General features: G+C 45.0%; 1 protein-coding gene across 4 annotated transcripts in view; it reads left to right on the top strand.

Moving 5' to 3' along the window:
• The window catches only part of LOC110527914 (protein NDRG3), a 67,430-nt gene that overhangs the window by 28,998 nt on the left and 18,206 nt on the right, over nt 1-20,226 (top strand). For all 4 annotated transcript variants that reach the window (XM_021609522.2, XM_021609520.2, XM_036983384.1 and 1 more), the window contains exons 2-3: nt 9,913-9,984; nt 11,491-11,523. In XM_021609522.2, the coding sequence (XP_021465197.1) occupies nt 9,928-9,984; nt 11,491-11,523 (90 nt within the window). In that variant the 5' untranslated portion in view covers nt 9,913-9,927. The remainder of the gene's footprint in view (nt 1-9,912; nt 9,985-11,490; nt 11,524-20,226) is intronic.

Below are 20,226 nucleotides of genomic sequence, written 5' to 3'. Positions count from 1 at the left end.
ATCCAGAGAACATATCAACTGGAAGCCTGGGTGATCTCCCAAACAGAAGATAAAATGGTGAATAGCCAGTCACTTCGCAACGGGTGCAGTTATAGGCATAAACCAGTTTGTTCAGAGACTCCTTCCAATTTGACTTTTGTGTCTCAGTTAGTGTCTTTAACATTTGCAACAATGTTCTGTTCATGCGTTCTGCTTGACCGTTTCCCATCGGGTGATAGGGTGTTGTCCTGGACCCCGCCATGCCACTGAGTTTCTTTAACTGATGGAACAACTGATTTTCAAATTCTCCCCCTTGGTCATGGTGGATGCGGGACGGGAACCCAAACTTCAGGGCAAAGTCATTGAAGATGAGATTTGCAGCAGTTTTACCTGACTTTGATGTGGTGGCGTAGGCTTGAGTGAAACGTGTAAAATGATCAACAATCACGAGGATGTACTCATATCCCCCTTTGCATCTGTCGAGATGAAGGAAGTCAATACATACCAGTTCAAATGGCTGTGTTGTCACAATGTTTGTCAGAGGAGCTCTTGTTGCATGGGCTGGCTTTTTCTGCTTGACACAGCTACAAGTTTTAGTCACATAGTGCTCGATGTCAGATTGCATATATGGCCAGAAGAAGCGGTCACGTACTAGTGATACAGTGCGGTCAGTACCTTGGTGTCCCATGTTATTGTGCAACTCTTCCATCACTTTACCTTTGTACTGCTCTGGTAGAACTAACTGCTTGCAGGCTATAGTGATTCTGTACAGAATGCCATCACTGTCTATTGTCAATTTGTCCCATTCTCTGAATAGGCATTTTGTCTTTGGACTGAATTTATTTTGCTCTTTAACTGGCGGTTTGGAACCAGAGTTTGAAATTGAGCACAGGACGGATGACCGGATCAGATTCTTGTGCTTCTCTTATCCCATCTTTTGGGATCGAGCTGGTTGTTGCAGTGGTTGTCTCACCTTCAGCTGATACTGACATAGATGCAGCTGAAAATGACCAAGGTACAACAGCCTCTTTCTGTACCTCAACTGCTTGTATCGTGGCGGCGATGGTGTCTGGTGGAAGCTCTTCAGAACATTCTCTCATCAGTGACTCTACATCCAGTGGCATCCTTGACAAAGCATCTGCATCACCGTTCTCTCTGCTTGGCCTGTACTTTATTGTAAAGTGGAAATCAGCCAAGTCTGCAACCCACCTGGAAGTGGTTGCGTTCAGTTTTGCAGTAGACAGAATGTAGCAGAGCGGGTTGTTATCGCTGTATACAGTGAAGGTTGGAGCATAGTACAAATAGTCATGGAACTTATCAGTGATTGCCCATTTTAGAGCTAGAAATTCTAGCTTGCTCGAGTGGTAGTGATAGTTCTTCTCCGCTGCTGTTAAGGTTCGAGAGCCATAAGCAATGACCCTAAGCTTCCCCTCTTGCTTTTGATAAAGAACTGCTCCCAAGCCTTGGTGTGACGCATCAGTGTGTACAACAAATGGCTGAAACTGGCGGGTGAAGCAAACACTCAATCAGCTGTTCAAGTGCCTGTTGATGCTGGTCAGTCCACAAGATTGGCTTGTTTGAGGGCACCACATGACTTACATTCTTTGTTTTTGTTTTCCGTGGGTGGTCAGGTATTTTCTCTGAATCTGCTTTCAGGAGGTCATACAGGCAGCTGGCACTCCTAGAAAAGTATTTGATGTACTGTCTGTAGTAAGTGAGTAAACCAAGCATTTTTCTGAGCTGGCCCACAGTCTCTGGTCTGATTTCTTTCAATGCTCTTACTGCTTCGAAATCGGCTGGGTCAACTCGGCTGCCCTCTGCAGACACTATTCTGCCCAAATAACGGACCTGGGGTTTAAAGAGATCACACTTACTTGGTTTGAGTTTAATGCCATACTCTCTGAGACGCTGAATGTTTTACTGAAACTAGCGTGTCGTCCAGATAAGGAATGCAGATGTTATCCCGGAGCCCTTCCAAACACTCCTCCATACACCGCTGAAAAACTGCAGGAGCGTTCATGAGGCCGAATGGCATACGTATCCACTCATAGAGTCCCCACGGTGTCACAAATGCGGTCAGTGGTCTGCTCTCTTCAGAGATGAACCCCTGGTGATACGCTTTCCCCTGATCTAAGAGGGAGAACCAGGAATTACCACCTAAACTGTCCATGATGTCTTGGACCCGAGGGATGGGCTGGCGGTCGGGATGTGTCTTTCTGTTCAGGTCTCTGTAATCTATACACAACCGGAGGGTCCCGTCCTTCTTACGAATGCACACGACAGGTGAAGAATATGAAGAGTTTGACTTCCTAACCCAGCCCTGGACTATGAGGTCATAAATGTAACCCTTCATCTCCTGATACAGTGGCCTGGGCACTGACATGTATGTGCGCTTTACTGGTTCAGAGTCCTTTAGAGAAATAGTCACTACACCAGACCTGGGTGTCTGTCTACACTACACCAGACTTGTGTGCCTACACTACACCAGACCTGTGTGTCTGTCTACACCACACCAGACCTGTGTGTCTGTCTACACTACACCAGACCTGTGTGTCTGTCTACACTACACCAGACCTGTGTGTCTGTCTACACTACACCAGACCTGTATGTCTGTATACACTACACCAGACCTGGGTGTCTGTCTACACTACACCAGACCTGGGTGTCTGTCTACACTACACCAGACCTGGGTGTCTGTCTACACTACACCAGACTTGTGTGCCTACACTACACCAGACCTGTGTGTCTGTCTACACCACACCAGACCTGTGTGTCTGTCTACACTACACCAGACCTGTGTGTCTGTCTACACTACACCAGACCTGTGTGTCTGTCTACACTACACCAGACCTGTGTGTCTGTATACACTACACCAGACCTGGGTGTCTGTCTACACTACACCAGACCTGGGTGTCTGTCTACACTACACCAGACCTGGGTGTCTGTCTACACTACACCAGACCTGGGTGTCTGTCTACACTACACCAGACCTGGGTGTCTGTCTACACTACACCAGACCTGGGTGTCTGTCTACACTACACCAGACCTGGGTGTCTGTCTACACTACACCAGACTTGTGTGTCTACACTACACCAGACCTGTGTGTCTGTCTACACTACACCAGACTTGTGTGTCTACACTACACCAGACCTGGGTCCTGTAAACCTGTTATCTGGAGTAAGGTTCACCGTGGCACAACTCTCACATGAACCCCGCCTCATCTGCATTCTCATGCTCTCTCTCTCGCTCTCTACCCTTTTCTTTACCTCTGCCTCTCCCTCCTCCCTCTGTCCTGCCTCTCCACTCCTGTATGAACAAGTAAGCTGTGCTAGGAATCCCCCACAGACCGTCCCTATCCGGCTCCTTGGCGGGGTAGCCTGTGAACATGGTGGAGTGGGGCGTTCAAACACAGACTGTCGAGATTCTATTAGCAGCACTTCGAACAGACACGTCAGCCGGCCCATCCAGCCTTATATATAGCAGGAGTAGCAGCACTGGTAGTGTCCTGGACAATGTTATAGATTGTAGCAGATTTATTGGGAGTCATTCATCTGTTGTCATTCCGCTCAGTAGTATATATTTTTTAAGTTGCCCCTGTGCGTTTTGTGAGGGCTGTGTTGGGTCGTATTGATTTACCAATAATGATAATGCAAGCCAGTTGCCATTGTCAGAATGGAAGGGCAGCGTCTCCGTTCCCTGATTTTGAATCTGTTTAATAATCCTTTGGAACGTCAGATACACCTCCGGATTGTTTCCCTGGCAGAGTCTTTTTTTGTTCTATTTCAATCTGTGGGTATAACGTCATGAGAACAATACATACAAGTAGAGCGTTTTCCACCGCTAGTGTTGAGTCAGAGGTTCTGTGCCATCTTCATGCTCTATAATCAACCCCCCCCCCCCCCCCCCCCCTGATGTAACAGGGGTATCATTGCATTTCTGGCCTCAGAGAGAGCATTAGACACTGCAGAATCAAATCACATCACCCTATAAGTGATATGCATGCAGTGTAGTGCTCAGTCCACCACATGACTTATACATGAACACCAAAATAGACGTCCCTGAGTCGGGAGAGGCTGAGGATGTAGGCTACACACTGAGAACATGGAAAGACTTACTCATGGGCAATTCCATGGTAATGGAATTACGCTCAGACTTTTTCACTTTAATATGTATACCAAACAAAAACCATAGATTTCATAGAACTCTATGCACAATGACTCCTTTTAACAATCTCCACTGAATATTTTATGAAAACACATTTACAGGAAGAACTGTGCTTCTGTTTGGTAACAGAGTAAAAGGGAGATTTTACCGTAATTCTGTTACCAGAAAATGTTTTTTTATTTATTCATTACTGAGTCAATTGTTCACAGTGGTCATTGTGGATAGAGTTGTATGGTTTGTAGGTTATGAAATAGATTTTAAAGTGAGTCTCAGCATGATTCTGTTATCGTGGAATTGCCCTCATACAATCGGCTCTCAAAGACACTCAGGATCTACATGTCATGATGCAGTATTTATGGTTTAGACGCACACTTCCTTTGATTTAATGTTTAAATGGACTTTTCCAGTTTGCTATTTGCAGTGGAAAAAAAGAGGGCTCGACAGTGACACCAAAGTAGACTGCTGGACAGGTTTTTTAGTGTAGTAAAACTAGCATCCCTTAGAATTTGTGACGTAAAGATTTGTGCGCATGCATGTTGGGGGGAGGGGGGTGTATTGGAAACCTGCTGATGATGCCAACTGATATGAGGTCTTAAATCAATATGGGAAATGCCTTTTTTAATATCATAAGTACATTAGCAGATAAAGTACCCCCGCAAAGGAATAATGCAATTCTTTAAAAGCCCTCTAAGAATAATGAGAGATGTCTTGCAGCGGATGTTCCGAATGAGAGAGACTTGACAGAGTGTGTGTGTGTGCGTGTGCACCTGTGTTTTATTTGAATACGACAGGGTTGCCCCGTCCTTAGTGACTTTAGAGAGGGGGATGAGGCTCCCCTTTTGGCAGACAGATAAGCGCAGAGACTGCTGTGTGCCAGTGAGGGCTCTGATAATGAACTGAGCCTTGACCTGCTCTGACACACACACACACACACCGGTGACTGTGTTTTGAGTTATTGCTTGTAGGAGGGTCAGGAAATTAAATCTCTGAGAGTGTCTGTGTGGTTGTGTTTTCCAATATGAAAGTGACAGGTTTAGACATCGAAGTCATTATAAATGAACAATGTATTGTGTATTTGGCTGTTAATCCTTGAAAGATCCAGAGAAGTGCTTGGCATTGTGTGGGCTCGGTTTCAGATTATTCCTAACACTCTAACCCAGGCTGCTACTTTTGGTCAGAGAATTAGAGGGAAAATCTCTTCATTTCACACAATTATACTCTGGGGTGGATTATGCCTTTCTTGCACTAACACTCGCATGTGTCTTTTGCCACTAGCACTAATTTGGCTGATAGCTGCTTTATTGAGGAAAGGTTGTAAGGATGACTGTGAGCTGGGTGGTAGCCTAGTGTTTAAGAGGTTGGTCCAGTAACCAAAAGGTTCCTGGTTCAAATCCCCGAGCTGACTATGCAAAAATCTGTCGACGTGCCCAAGAGCAAGGAATTTAACCATTATTGCTCCTGTAAATCGCTCTGCATAAGTGTCTGCTAAGATATAAATATAAATATGCGTGGTTGTCTCACCTAGCCACCTTAACATGAATGCACCAACTTTAAGTTATACACAGACTAAGCGCTCTAAACAGTGTGGAGGAGGGCACTGATGTGGAGCAGCCAGGGAAGATGTTTTTAGTGAAATCTTCCTGGTTTGAACACAGGTCAAAAAAAAAAGTTAGTTGTACTTTTCAGAAGGTGGCCATGACAGGACCATTGAGTCACATAAAAGAAAGCAGGCATGGGATCTGGTATCAATTGTTGGCTGGGAGGGCAGCGTGCGCATCCCAGGAATTTGGCTTGGCTTGTTTTCCTCGTTTTCTTTTTTAAATGCCTGACTACCAATCCAAAACACCTTCCCCACACACACTCTGTTCTTTAATTGGGACGGTCATTAAAGTTATTTGACCCAAAATGAAACGGGACAGCCAGAAAACAGACAGTCCCTCTATTTCAGCTTGTTGCCAGGGCCCTGCTCTTGCAGTAGATCCTTCAGCCATAGGGGACCTTAAGGTAGGTCAAATCAGGGTCACCATGGTAACATACAGGCAGGTTAGTTAACTCAGGGTCACCATTGTGACAATACGGTAGGTCAAATTAGGGTCACCATGGTGGTATCTAGGTAGGTTACCCTAGGCCTAGGGTTTCCATGGCGATGTCTAGGTAGGTAGAAATAAGGTCACCATGGCAACATGTAGGGGAATAATTCAGGGTCACCATGATGCCATTTTAAGGAAGGCTACCTCAGAGTCAGCATCATGACTAGGTTCTCAGACAAATGTGACCCATCATTGGAGCCTCTCCCAGACTGCACTGCTCTTCAAGGTGAGATGGAGATAGATAGATGGAGAGGGGGAGGAGTGTGAATGCGTCCTCTCCATCGATCATTCAGCACCGGCTGCTGACAAGGCGGCTACAGGACTCCCTTTTGTTTCGCGCTGGCGTGTGTGTCTCAGCACTAGGCTAAAGCTAATAACACCTCTGGCCCCCAGCTAGCCCAGGTCAGAGGGCAGGGCATCAATGGTGGATTCTCCTTTAGACCAGTGGACTTTCAGTCACACAGGATGGAAGATGGGGAACAGAGGAATACACAGTCAGACATTTTAAAATAGGACTATTTTAATTCCTATGAAGTAGTATATTGCCAGGACTTTAGTAGTATATTGCCTGGTAGCTGGGGTGAAGACCTGAGCTTTCTTCAGTTTTGTGGCTGTGGTTTTTCTCAGACATGATCTCCAGTGATGTTTTTCCTAGCACTCGGTCCCAAGTCTCTGTTGCAGTGTGGTGGGATTTTTAACATTGATAGGAGAAGGCACTGGGAGCAGCGTGCTGAGAGCTCAAATTGACCACGAGAACAGCTACTGTGTCTGTGTGTGTGTCCCTGCATCTCCTTAACCTTTTCATCCACGAGAGAGTTGATAGCCATACTGTATTCAGAATATCCATCATCCACCACCAGTCAGGCTTTCCAGACAGTTATGCACCTCATTGTACTGTTTTAGCTGTTTCCGACATTTCCCCTTCCCCCTTCCTCCATAGTTATCCATGCACTTGTCATGTTCTTCATCTGATGTCAGAGGCATTTAACCAAATGTGACCATCTCTCTAATGGACTCTCAGTCAAATATGTGTCCACAGAGAGCAAACACATGCTTTGTCTATCCATCTGTCCTCTAGGCTATCTCCTCTTAACTCTCATTGCCTGAATAATCTCTGAATGACTGTATCTGAAGTGTGTTACATGGCACTGTGGATGAATGTGACCACAGGGAAGGAGTTAGATGATTTAGTGTCTCTCTCCAGACCTACACTGCCCCAATCTGTTCCTCCCATTACAGTCTATCTCTTCCCCTTGTCTCTTTGGCTCTCATCTGTCCCAAGGGGCTCCTAGCTTAGAATAAACATCGCTGGCTTTGTCTCTATGGCAACCGCAGCACACTGCGTATAGTAGAATGTGAATCTGTTGGAGACGGAGGTGTCTAGACGTGACCTGGTGTTCTTATAGTTAACGTGGGACAGGGTCGGGCCAAAGACAATATACAGTACAATAAAATACAATACCACTTCCTATTGTGGGATAGCTCTTAGGGACTTACACCCCCACCCCCCCCCACCCCCTACCCCACCCCCCCACCCCCCCAAATGAGAGAGGGCAATTCCACGATAACTGAATTATGCCAATTGTATGCCAAACAAAAGTTTAACAAACCATACAACTCTCTGCACAATGACTACTTCGAACAATTTAAACAGTAAAAAAAAAATACATTAACTGTAAAATACAGTACAAAATACATTAACTGTAAAATACAGTACAAAATACATTAACTGTAAAATACAGTACAAAATACATTAACTGTAAAATATAGTACAAAATACATTAACTGTAAAATATCCCTGTTATTCTGTTACCAAACTTTGTATCGGCACAGTGTGTTTTTTATCAAATATTCAGTGGAAATTGTTAAAAGTAGTCATTGTGCATGGAGTTCTGTGGTTTGTTAAATGTTTAAATGAATGGTTTTTGTTTATTATTCATTTTTAAAGTGAAAAATCTGGGTCTCCGTGTAATTCCATTTACCATGGAATTTCCAAGAGCATTTGAGGTTTGTTTGTCAGGTAACCCAGTACGGGTCAAAGGAGTTGAGGTGTGAAATGAAGCTGTTTGTCTGTCATTTGGGTATAAGCCTGACCCTGCCCCCTGGGGGCTGCGTTAGCCGATTTAGAAGGCTATGATTACAGTTGGCCTTTGCTACCGGCCCACTTTCTGTGTCAGCCAGAGGAAGTGTTGGATTTATCCAGCCAATCCGCTCAAGCATGCAGAATATTTGTTTTTCTTTTTTCCAGCTTCTTGTCAAAATATTATTTAGTTCCTTTGAGCCGGATTTGTCAAACCAGGATTGCTGGGCATATTTTCACCCTGCTAAGTACCGTCGATGCTTGATGTGCAGGCCTAAACTACCGTTTTGCTTACTTTTATGTGATGGAACGTCCAGTCTGTTTCAGGAAGACAGTGAAGTCTTGCCACAGGGATATATTATGTTATGTATATTATATTTCACTCATCAGACGGAGGCTCTTTACACTGGTCATGCACTATAGCAGGTCTAAGAACAGCCTAATGGTTCCTGCTGACTCAAACTGGGATAACGTAATCTGTGGAGCTGTTCTGGTTGGCTGAGTTCCAGGCAGTCCAAGCAAATCACCAACCCACCCTGAAGGTTAAATGCTACCTCAGCTCAAGGTTGTCCGAGGCGGGCCCGGACACAGGAAGTGATTGTAGTACTGGAACTCCCATTGGCTGTTGTCAATCCAATACCCATGGCCTTTTTTTTTGAAGACCAGCCTTCATTGTATTTGTACTGTACATTTTTAGAGCAATTGTTCTGTTATTTGAGCTTTTTAATATGAGTATACAAAAAATATAGGTGAGAGTTAGTTACGATATGGGCTCAGTTTTATTTTATTCTGTTGTTAGAAGCATTGACCTAAGAGAAGGCCCCTAGATGATATCTCCTGTTATCCGTAACCTGATCTTGTCTCTCAGAGAGCCAGGTAACAGAACACCATTAAGGTCCTCACCTTGAGCAGGCGGCGATGGGGTAAAAGGGGCTGGGTTCTGGTGGGGGTGATTGCGTGCCGCCCGGGCGTCGTCTCTCTCGGTGTAATTGTTTGCCAGGACAAACTGAATCCTCAAGGGGAAAACAAATGAGGAGGGACTTGTGTGGTATCCCTGCTTGCCTTTCGTCCTGCCTGTCTGGTCCCTGGGTATAAACTATGAAAGGATAGAATCACCTTTTACACAGACAGTCAGAATTCTCTTGAACCCCTCAGCTCCATCATCATCATCATCATCCTCCTCATCACGTGTGTCACGGCGACACAGCTCAGGTCTGTTCAGGAGAGTCCCAGGGGAGGAATGACAGGGCATGACACACGGCTGCCTGCCTCTCTCATCCCACAGAAACAGATCAATCAGCCCGATGTGTCGTTACTAACTGCTCCCATGTTAACTAATAGCGAGAGGCTGACATGAATCTGAACATCTTATCGACACAGCAGGGGTCTCTCAGATCTTCTTTGTGTTTGCATTGACACATACCATCATACAAAGACTATTATTTGCATGTGCTATAATTGTGCAGCTCTAATTTCTGAAGATGTGCTATGTATGCCATGTGTAGCTCAGAGAGGAAGACAAGAAATACACCTGTCTGTCTCTCTCTCTGTCTCCTCTCTCTCTCTCTCTCTCTGTCTATCTCTCTCTTTGTGGCGTAGTGACAAGACAGAAGGATGGATGAGCTACAGGACGTGCAGTTGACTGAGATCAAGCCCCTGCTGACCAATAAGGTGAGAGGATGAGATGACCACTTGCAAGGAAGATTTATACATACACAGACAGATGTGCAGATTGTTGCCTATACATGACACACAGAGACTTATTCTGTATTTGTCTCCAGCGTGAACAGTGCCTCGCTCCCCACTCCAGAGCGCTGTTCATCAAAGTGAATTATTTATCATCTCAGCTTCACTGTAGTGAGGGAAGAGTCAATAGAAGAACAAAAAGCAAGAGATGGAGTTAGGCTCGAGAGAGAGAAAAACAGAGGATAGAGAGAGAGATGGAGGGAGAGGAGGAAAGAGGGGGAAAAGATGAAAGGGGAAGCTAGCATAAACTGCTCTTTTTTTTGTGAGCTTGAAAGATTCAGGTGAGAGGGAAAAAAACTCCAGCAGATCAAAGCTTTCTTCCCACGGTTCCTCTAGGACCTCAGTCTACACTGCAGCATCAGGGAGGGCATGAGCTCCGAGCCTGCCTTGGAGAAGGAAGTCAGCCCATCTGTGTAAATTGACCGCTATTAAACCCAGAGGGGGATATTCTGTTCCAGACAGTTCCAGTGCGACCTGGAATTTTAATTTAGGAGCACCAGTACGCCTAGAAAAATGACAGATTCTAGCTTTATTACCCCAAATATTTTGCATTGTGCTCCTAAATGTCTTTGTGTACATCTACGTTTTTTAAACTCAGGCGCATACGTGCTCCTTGTAAAACAAAGGTCAGCGTAGAGCCCTGTAGACTCTCTGCTTCACAGGAAATAAGTTGATGTATAGGTTGAGGCAGAGGGTGCTGCGCCATGCATCATGGGCTGAACAGGCCATTTATCACCTGACAGTGGTGCTGGTGAAGTGGGCTGGCAGTGGAAAGAGAAGAAGAGGAGAAGTGCGAGGGTTCACTCCCGTCATTATCTGTCCATGTTAAGCAGACCGCCTGCCTTCCCTCCTTTGGGACAACAACTCCCATTGTTAGGGTAGAGACAAGACCACCTTGTCAATATATACAGTATCTCGGCTGTGGACCGGTTGAAGGAAGTAAGGCAGAATCATGAGCTCATCTGAATGAATGGGTTTATGGCTGACCACTCACTCCATCTAGTGGCCAGGCCACCTCATTAAGAACCAAGCAGACACTCACAGGAGCCTGCCGGGTAGACGTGAGGACATACAGACGGTAATGAGATAGATGGGATAGCATATTTCGTCTGTCAATCAGCCAGTGCATGTATACTGAAACTCCCATAGTCGTGTTTTCTAAAATACTGTAGGGCTCCCGAGTGGAGCAGCGGTCTAAGGCACTGCATCTCAGTGCTACAGGTGTCACTACAGACCCTGGTTCGATTCCAGGCTGTATCACAATTGGGAGTCCCATAGGGCGGTGCACAATTGGCTCAGCATGGTTAGGGTTTGGCCGGGGTAGGGCGTCATTGTAAATACGAATTTGTTCTTAACCAACTTGCCTAGTTAAATATGTTTTCTAACATCCAACACCTCATTAACATACCTTTCTTTCCTCTTTTCTCTCAGAACTTCCGTAACTTCCAGGACTTTGACTGCCAGGTGAGTGTCTCCAGTTCTATAAGAAACGGATGCTGTTTTGTACTGATCTATTTCAGTGATGTGATTCAGGCCAGGAGAGCTTTGAAAGGGCTCTCCTCTCAATTCCTGTTCATTGAGCCAAACAGAGGGAAGGTGTTCTGCTCAGGTAACAAGTGGTGGTTTGGGGTCATGGCCTCATTCTGATTCTCCTACTACTGCATTTAGTTTGCCCTGGATTTAACTGGAGTTCCTTTCTCACAATGAAGAGTCTGCAGGTGGAATGGTGATGCAGAGTTCGTGGTAGTATACGTTTAAACACAGATCTTGGATCAGATTCCCCTACCTCCAATCCTAACAATCACCTTGAGAGGGGGGGAAACATCTGACCCTGTATCATTGGCTAAGGGCAACATCTATCTAATGATGCTAATTTCACAAGCCAAGTGGTGGAAAACATGTTGCTTGTGAGACTGGCTCAGCTTGTTAATTTGTTGGTGTGTACGCAGCAAACGACTAACAGCAGCATTAGTAGTGACCGTTGGGTCACCCTCCCACTGGCCTTAAGCTCAGAGCTATGCCCCCGCTCCCCAGCTCCTGTGCGGTGTGTGAGTCTGCTGATGGGGGAGTTGAGGCCGAGCCATGGAGAGCGCGGGACAGCCTGCCGTTCATAGTGGGCCTCCAGCCATACAAGGCTAAGTGGGGTGTACTACGAATCACGTTTGAGGAATTAGTGAGGTTACTCTGGTCAACTCTTAGTTCATCTCGGGTTAACCGGTACCACAAAAGTGGCTCGCCTTTTAGCCAGGTACATTTCTATGGCAACGTATCCTTCAGAATGAACCTGCTCTGGGGCAGACTAACTCCGTGTATCTTTAGCCCGGGAGTTGAGGACCAATTAAATCAGATTCCCTCCCTCTCGCAAAGATTGTGCCTCCATCCCCTTGGACTAGCCACGGGCGATATGAACATGCAGTTACAAGCCTAGCTCGAGCAGGCTCAAGTAAGGGGCGGGTGCATGATCAATATCTACCTTTTGTAATGTGGATATTGCCTGAGGTGGAATGTGAAGTTAACTGAAGCTGGCTAGCTTTATAAAAGCCTGAGTAGATCTAGCTTGCTTCGTACTATTGACGGCTTGGTTGTTTAGCAACAAAATCGATGCATGTGCAACTATGGGGAAAAACAGATGGGGTTGGCTTTGTTGGCAACATGTGAACTATATTTTGTCTCCAATGTTTATTGAAAATATAAATCAATTTGCACAGTGAGCACTTGTTGTCTCTCAAATACATTGTTTCAGTTGTTGGTTAGCTCGCTATAGCAGATGTTTGTCAAAACACCTCAAAACAAGACATGGTTTCAAGAACAAGATGAAACGAACTGAAACTAGCCACTTACTGTTCCCCCACATGGCAGTTTCTTGTCATTCTTGCTCGCTATTTGGTCATCCAGAATAACAACAACACGCTGACTTCTGCAACATGGAAGCATGCAGATCGTTTTCATGACGTTGTCAGCTAACTCATCTATACCATTCTGGTTAAACTGTGATAGACTTAGGGTTCATCATGAGATGGGGTTCATGGGGTTCATCATGGGGTGGTTGTGGTTACGGGAGCCATTTTGGTTCTGGAGTTGTATCTGTCAGTTGCTCTGGTATGGTTCTCTATTAATGTACAATTGAACAAGTGACGTTTTATTCCATGATCAAGGTTTTATTTTGATGCTTTGAACTTGCACATTCTGGTGTGTTAATTGTTGTAAGGCCCTGTTCTGTGGACAAACCTTTTATGGAATAATACTGAGTCGTGACTCGTTAAACCACACCAGCCTGATGCCCTGAGGACCACGACAACAGCCAATGAATGCCTTTCGTTCTCCATTACACAGCGAATCACTGCTTCACTGCCGTGTAACACTGAGTGGGAAGAAGAAGAAGAGGAGGAGTGGTTTCTGTCATATTGTGTGATGTCTAAATACATTTCAAACCTCCAAATAGAACTGCCAGACAGGATAATTATTACTGATGGGGGGATCGATACAGTTACATATCGGGATATTTTTTTTTTAACAATGTCTTGTTTTGACCTGCGTTAGTTGGCTGTATTTTCACCAAAACGCCAGTATTCTTCCTTCCTAGCTTGTGCTCCATCTTCTTTTTAAATAGGGAGACAATTTGTTTTCAGCACTTTAATGTCCATGACTGATCAGACATCTGGTCAATGTTTGGAATATTGAATTGCAGTAAAATCATAGTGTCGAATCGTGATACATAAAGAATTAATTTCATTGCAATACATATCGTATCGGCACCTAAGTATCATGATAATATCGTACCAAGAGGTCCCTGGTAATTTCCAGCCTTAGTTATTATTAACATACATACATACTGTACATACATACATACATACATACACACAGTGGGGAGATCAAGTATTTGATACACTGCCGATTTTGCAGGTTTTCCATCTTACAAAGCATGTAGAGGTCTGTAATTTTTATCATAGGTACACTTCAACTGTGACAGATGGAATCTAAAACAAAAATCCAGAAAATCACATTGTATGATTTTTAAGTAATTCATTTGCATTTTATTGCATGACATAAGTATTTGATCACCTACCAACCAGTCAGAATTCAGGCTCTCACAGACCTGTTAGTTTTTCTTTAAGAAGCCCTCCTGTTCTCCACTCATTACCTGCATCTGTTTGAACTCGTTACCTGTATGAAAGACACCTGTCCACACACTCAATCAAACAGACTCCAACCTCTCCACAATGGCCAAGACCAGAGAGCTGTGTAAGGACATCAGGGATAAAATTGTAGACCTGCACAAGGCTGGGATGGGCTACAGGACAATAGGCAAGCAGCTTGGTGAGAAGGCAACAACTGTTGGCGCAATTATTAGAAAATGGAAGAAGTTGAAGAAGACGGTCAATCACCCTCGGTCTGGGGCTCCATGCAAGATCTCACCTCGTGGGGCATCAATGATCATGAGGAAGGTGAGGGATCAGCCCAGAACTACACAGCAGGACCTGGTCAATGACCTGAAGAGAGCTGGGACCACAGTCTCAAAGAAAACCATTAGTAACACACTACGCCGTCATGGATTAAAATCCTGCAGCGCACGCAAGGTCCCCCTGCTCAAGCCAGCGCACGTCCAGGCCCGTCTGAAGTTTGCCAATGACCATCTGGATGATCCAGAGGAGGAATGGGAGAAGGTCATGTGGTCTGATGAGACAAAAATAGAGCTTTTTGTCAAAACTCCACTCGCCGTGTTTGGAGGAAGAAGAAGGATGAGTACAACCCCAAGAACACCATCCCAACCGTGAAGCATGGAGATGGAAACATCATTCTTTGGGGATGCTTCTCTGCAAAGGGGACAGGACGACTGCACTGTATTGAGGGGAGGATGGATGGGGCCATGTATCGCGGGATCTTGGCCAACAACCTCCTTCCCTCAGTAAGAGCATTGAAGATGGGTCGTGGCTGGGTCTTCCAGCATGACAACAACCCAAAACACACAGCCAGGGCAACCAAGGAGTGGCTCCGTAAAGAAGCATCTCAAGGTCCTGGAGTGGCCTAGCCAGTCTCCAGACCTGAACCCAATAGAAAATCTTTGGAGGGAGCTGAAAGTCCGTATTGCCCAGCGACAGCCCCAAAACCTGAAGGATCTGGAGAAGGTCTGTATGGAGAAGTGGGCCAAAATCCCTGCTGCAGTGTGCGCAAACCTGATCAAGAACTACAGGAAACGTATGATCTCTAATTGCAAACAAAGGTTTCTGTACCAAATATTAAGTTCTGCTTTTCTGATGTATCAAATACTTATGTCATGCAATACAATGCAAATTAATAACTTAAAATTATACAATGTGATTTTCTGGATTTTTTATTTAGATTCCGTCTCTCACACTCAACGTCAACAAAACTAAGGAGATGATTGTGGACTTCAGGAAACAGCAGAGGGAACACCCCCCTATCCACATCGATGGAACAGTAGTGGAGAGGGTAGTAAGTTTGAAGTTCCTCGGCGTACACATCACAGACAAACTGAATTGGTCCACCCACACAGACAGCATCGTGAAGAATGCGCAGCAGCGCCTCTTCAACCTCAGGAGGCTGAAGAAATTTGGCTTGTCACCAAAAGCACTCACAAACTTCTACAGATGCACAATCGAGAGCATCCTGTTGGGCTGTATCACCGCCTGGTACGGCAACTGCTCCGCCCACAACCGTAAGGCTCTCCAGAGGGTAGTGAGGTCTGCACAACGCATCACCGGGGGCAAACTACCTGCCCTCCAGGACAACAACCACCCGAGCCACTGCCTGTTCACCCCGCTGTCATCCAGAAGGCGAGGCCAGTACAGGTGCATCAAAGCTGGGACCGAGAGACTGAAAAACAGCTTCTATCTCAAGGCCATCAGACTGTTAAACAGCCACCACTAACATTGAGTTAATAATGGGAATTGATGGGAAATGATGTAAAATATATCACTAGCCACTTTAAACAATGCTACCTAATATAATGTTTATATACCCTACATTATTCATCTCATATGTATATACTGTACTCTATATGGGGCGGCAGGGTTGCCTAGTGGTTAGAGCGTTGGACTAGTAACCGGAAGGTTGCGAGTTCAAACCCCCGAGCTGACAAGGTACAAATTTGTCGTTCTGCCCCTGAACAGGCAGTTAACCCACTGTTCCCAGGCCGTCATTGAAAATAAGAATTTGTTCTTAACTGACTTGCCTGGTTAAATAAAGGTAAAATAAATAAATATCATCTACTGCATCTTTATGTAATACATGTATCACTAGCCACTTTAACTAAGCCACTTTGTTTACATACTCATCTCATACCACTCAATACCATCTACTGTATCTTGCCTATGCCGCTCTGTACCATCACGCATTCATATATCTTTATGTACATATTCTTTATCCCCTTACACTTGTGTCTGTCTATAAGGTAGTAGTTTTGGAATTGTTAGCTAGATTACTTGTTGGTTATTACTGCATTGTCGGAACTAGAAGCACAAGCATTTCGCTACACTCGCATTAACATCTGCTAACCATGTGTATGTGACAAATAAAATTTGATTTGATTTTGATTTGATACCTATGATAAACATTACAGACCTCTACATACTTTGTAAGTAGGAAACACTGCCGATTTTGCAGGTTATCAAATACTTGTTCTCCCCACTGTACGTACATACATACATACATACATACAGATGATGGTTGGCTTTTCAACTGTTTGGATGCTGCCTCTCAGGCTGTAAAGGGTTAACTAACACTGGCTCTCTCAGCCTCCTGCAGTCTTGCCTTTTCCCTGCATCACCTCCTGGTGCATTCGGAAAGTATTCAGACCCCTTGACTTTTTCCACGTTTTGTTACGTTACAGCCTTATTCTAAAACATTTTTTTTTGAATGTATCATCAATCTACACACAATACCCCATAATGACAAATCGAAAACAGATTTTTTTGACGTTTTTGCAAATGTATAAAAAAAATATTCAAAACAAATCCTTTCATTGCATAAGTATTCAGGCCCTTTGCTTTGAGACTCAAAATTGAGCTCGGGTGCATCCTGTTTCCATTGATCACCCTTGAGATGTTTCTACAACTTGATTGTAGTCCACCTGTGGTATATTCAACTGATGATTGGACATGATTTGGAAAGGTACACACCTGTCTATATAAGGTTCCACAGTTGACAGCGCATGTCAGAGTAAAAAACAAGCCATGAGGTCAAAAGGAATTGTCCGTGGAGCTCCGAGACGACAGGGTTGTGTTGATGCACAGAAATGGGGAAGTGTACCAAAAAATATCTGCAGCATTGAAGGTCCCAAGAACACAGTGGCCTCCATCATTCTTAAATGGGAGAAGTTTGGAACCACCAAGAATCTTCCTAGAACTGGCCGCCAGACCAAACTGAGCAATTGGGGTAGAAGGGTCTTGGACAGGGAGGTGACCAAGAACCCAATAATCACTCTGACAGAGCTCCAGAGTTCCTCTGTGGAGATGGGAGAACCTTCCAGAAGGACAACCATCTCTGCAGCAATCCACCAATCAGGCTTTTATGATAGAGTGGCCAGATGGAAGTCATTTCTCAGTAAAAGGCACATGACACCCCACTTGACGTTTGCCAAAAGGCACCTAAAGGACTCTCAGACCATGAGAAACAAGATTCTCTGGTCTGATGAAACCAAGATGGAACTCTTTGGCCTGAATGCCAAGCATCATTTTTGGAGGAAACCTTGCACCATCCCTATGGTGAAGCATGGTGGTGGCAGCATCATGCTGTGGGGATGTTTTTCAGTGGCAGGGACTGGGAGGCTAGTCAGGATCAAGGAAAAGTTTAACAGAGCAAAGTACAGAGGACTTTGATGAAATCCTGCTCCAGAGCACCTTAGACTGGGGTGAAGGTTCACCTTCCAACAGGACAATAACCCTAAGCACACAGCCAAGACAATGCAGGAGTGGCTCAACTAGAGGCCGGACTTGAACCCGATCGAGCATCTCTGAAGAGACCCCAAATATCTGTGCAGCGATGCTCCCCATCCAACCTGACAGAGCTTGAGAGGATCTGCAAAGAAGAATGGGAGAAACTCCCCAAATACAGGTGTGCCAAGATTGTAGCGTCATACCCAAGAAGACTCAAGGCTGTAATCGTTGCCAAAGGTGCTTCAACAAAGTACTGATTTAAAAGGTCTGAATACTTATGTAAACGTTATATTTGCAATTTTTTTTTTACTGTTTTTGCTTTGTCATTATAGGATATTGTGTGTAATTTGATGCCCCAGCCTACCATTTAATCCATTTTTAGAATAAGGCTGTAACGTAACAAAATGTGAAAGTCAAGGGGTCTGAATACTTTCCAAATGCAGTGGAGCAGGGCTGGTGCATGCTCTCCTTCTCCAGGTGGTCCTGTCTGTGCACCCATCCACCCTTCATGCATATACATAGGCCTTGTCACTCACACACACACACACACATTCAGACATACAGTATTGTCTTCACTTTTGCCACATCCAACAGACAACCCGCAGTGTTTACATCTAGCCAGCGTCATTTTTACAGAAGCTCCCATTAGTCGGTCCACTGCTGCACAGCTGTGACTTCATCACCCAGAGTGTGTGTGTGTGTGTGTGTGTGTGATGGATGGATGGATGGATGGGGGAGACTGGGCCGAAGGGATGCTGCCCATGTCTTACATCACAGGGAGGCATCCACTAGCTGTGTCACCCTCCCTCCCTTCACACATGTACATTTACACTGTTGCGGGAATTCGGAAACAAAATGATGGAGCTTGAAATGGCTATGCTTTCAAAATGGAAACGTGTGAAGTGATGCTAAATGAGTACAGTCCCAGGAGACCTGCTCTGGCAGCTGCAGTAATACCAAGGCGCGAGTAATGGGATGCTTAGCTCTGTTACAACATCACAATTCTAGTTCTCCTTGCAAAGATAATGGTGTAGGCCTAATTCATTTCAGATGTATTGTTCTCCTATGTACAGTAAATATACTGCGCAAAAATATAAACGCAACATGTGACAACTTCTGTGTGACAAAAAATGCATTAGGCCCTAATCTATGGATTTCACATGACTGAAAATACTGATACGCAGCTGCTGGTCACATATAACTTTTTTTTAAGGTAGGATCGTAGATCAGACAACCAGTCAGTATCTGGTGTGACCACCATTTGCCTCATGCAGCGTGACACATCTCCTCTGCATAGAGTTGAACCGGCTGTTGATTGTGACCTTTGGAATGTTGTCCCACTCTTCTTCAATGGCTGTGCGAAGTTGCTGGATATAGGCGGGAACTGGAACGCGCTTTCGTACATGTGTTCCAGCTGTCGTACACCTCAATGGGTGACATGTCTGGTGGGTAAGCAGGCCATGGTAGAACTGGGACATTTCCAACTTCCAGGAATTGTGTACAGAAAGCGTTGTGACAGGGGATGTGCATTATCATGTTGAAACATGAGGTGATGGCGGCAGATGAATGGCACGACAATGGGCCTCAGGATCTTGTCACGGTGTCTCTGTGCATTCAAATTGCCATCGATAAAATGCAATTGTGTTTGTTGTCCGTAGCTTATGCCATAACCCCACTGCCACAACGTTGACATCAGCAAACCACTTGCTCGGACAACACCATACATGGCCTGCGGTTGTGAGGCCGGTTGGACGCACCTCCAAATTCTCTAAAATGACATTGGAAAGGGGGGATACCAAGTCAGTTGTACAACTTAATTCCTTCAATTGAAATGTGTCTTCTGCATTTAACCCAACCCCTCTGAATCAGAGAGGGAGCTGCCTTAATCAACATCCACGGCACCTGGAGAACAGTGCCTTGCTCAGGGGCAGAACGACAGATTTTTACCTTGTCAGCTCGGGGATTTGATCCAGCAACCTTTCGGTTACTGGCCCAACGCTCTAACCACTAACCACCTGCCACCCCTCACAAGCAGATTTTAGAGTGGCCTTTTATTCTCCCCAACACAAGGTGCACCTGTGTAATGATCATACTGTTTAATCAGCTTCTTGATATGCCAAACCTGTCAGGTGGTTGGATTATCTTGGCAAAGGAGGAAGGCTCACTAACAGGGATGTAAACAAATGTGTGCATAAAACCTTGGAGAAATGAGCTTTTTGTGCATATGAAACATTTCTGGGATATTTTAGTTCAGCTCATGAAACATGGGACA

The sequence above is a fragment of the Oncorhynchus mykiss genome, chromosome 7 (assembly GCF_013265735.2).
Source record: "Oncorhynchus mykiss isolate Arlee chromosome 7, USDA_OmykA_1.1, whole genome shotgun sequence".
NCBI classification, from domain to species: Eukaryota; Metazoa; Chordata; class Actinopteri; order Salmoniformes; family Salmonidae; genus Oncorhynchus; species Oncorhynchus mykiss.
This window is presented reverse-complemented; position numbering and strand designations above follow the sequence as displayed.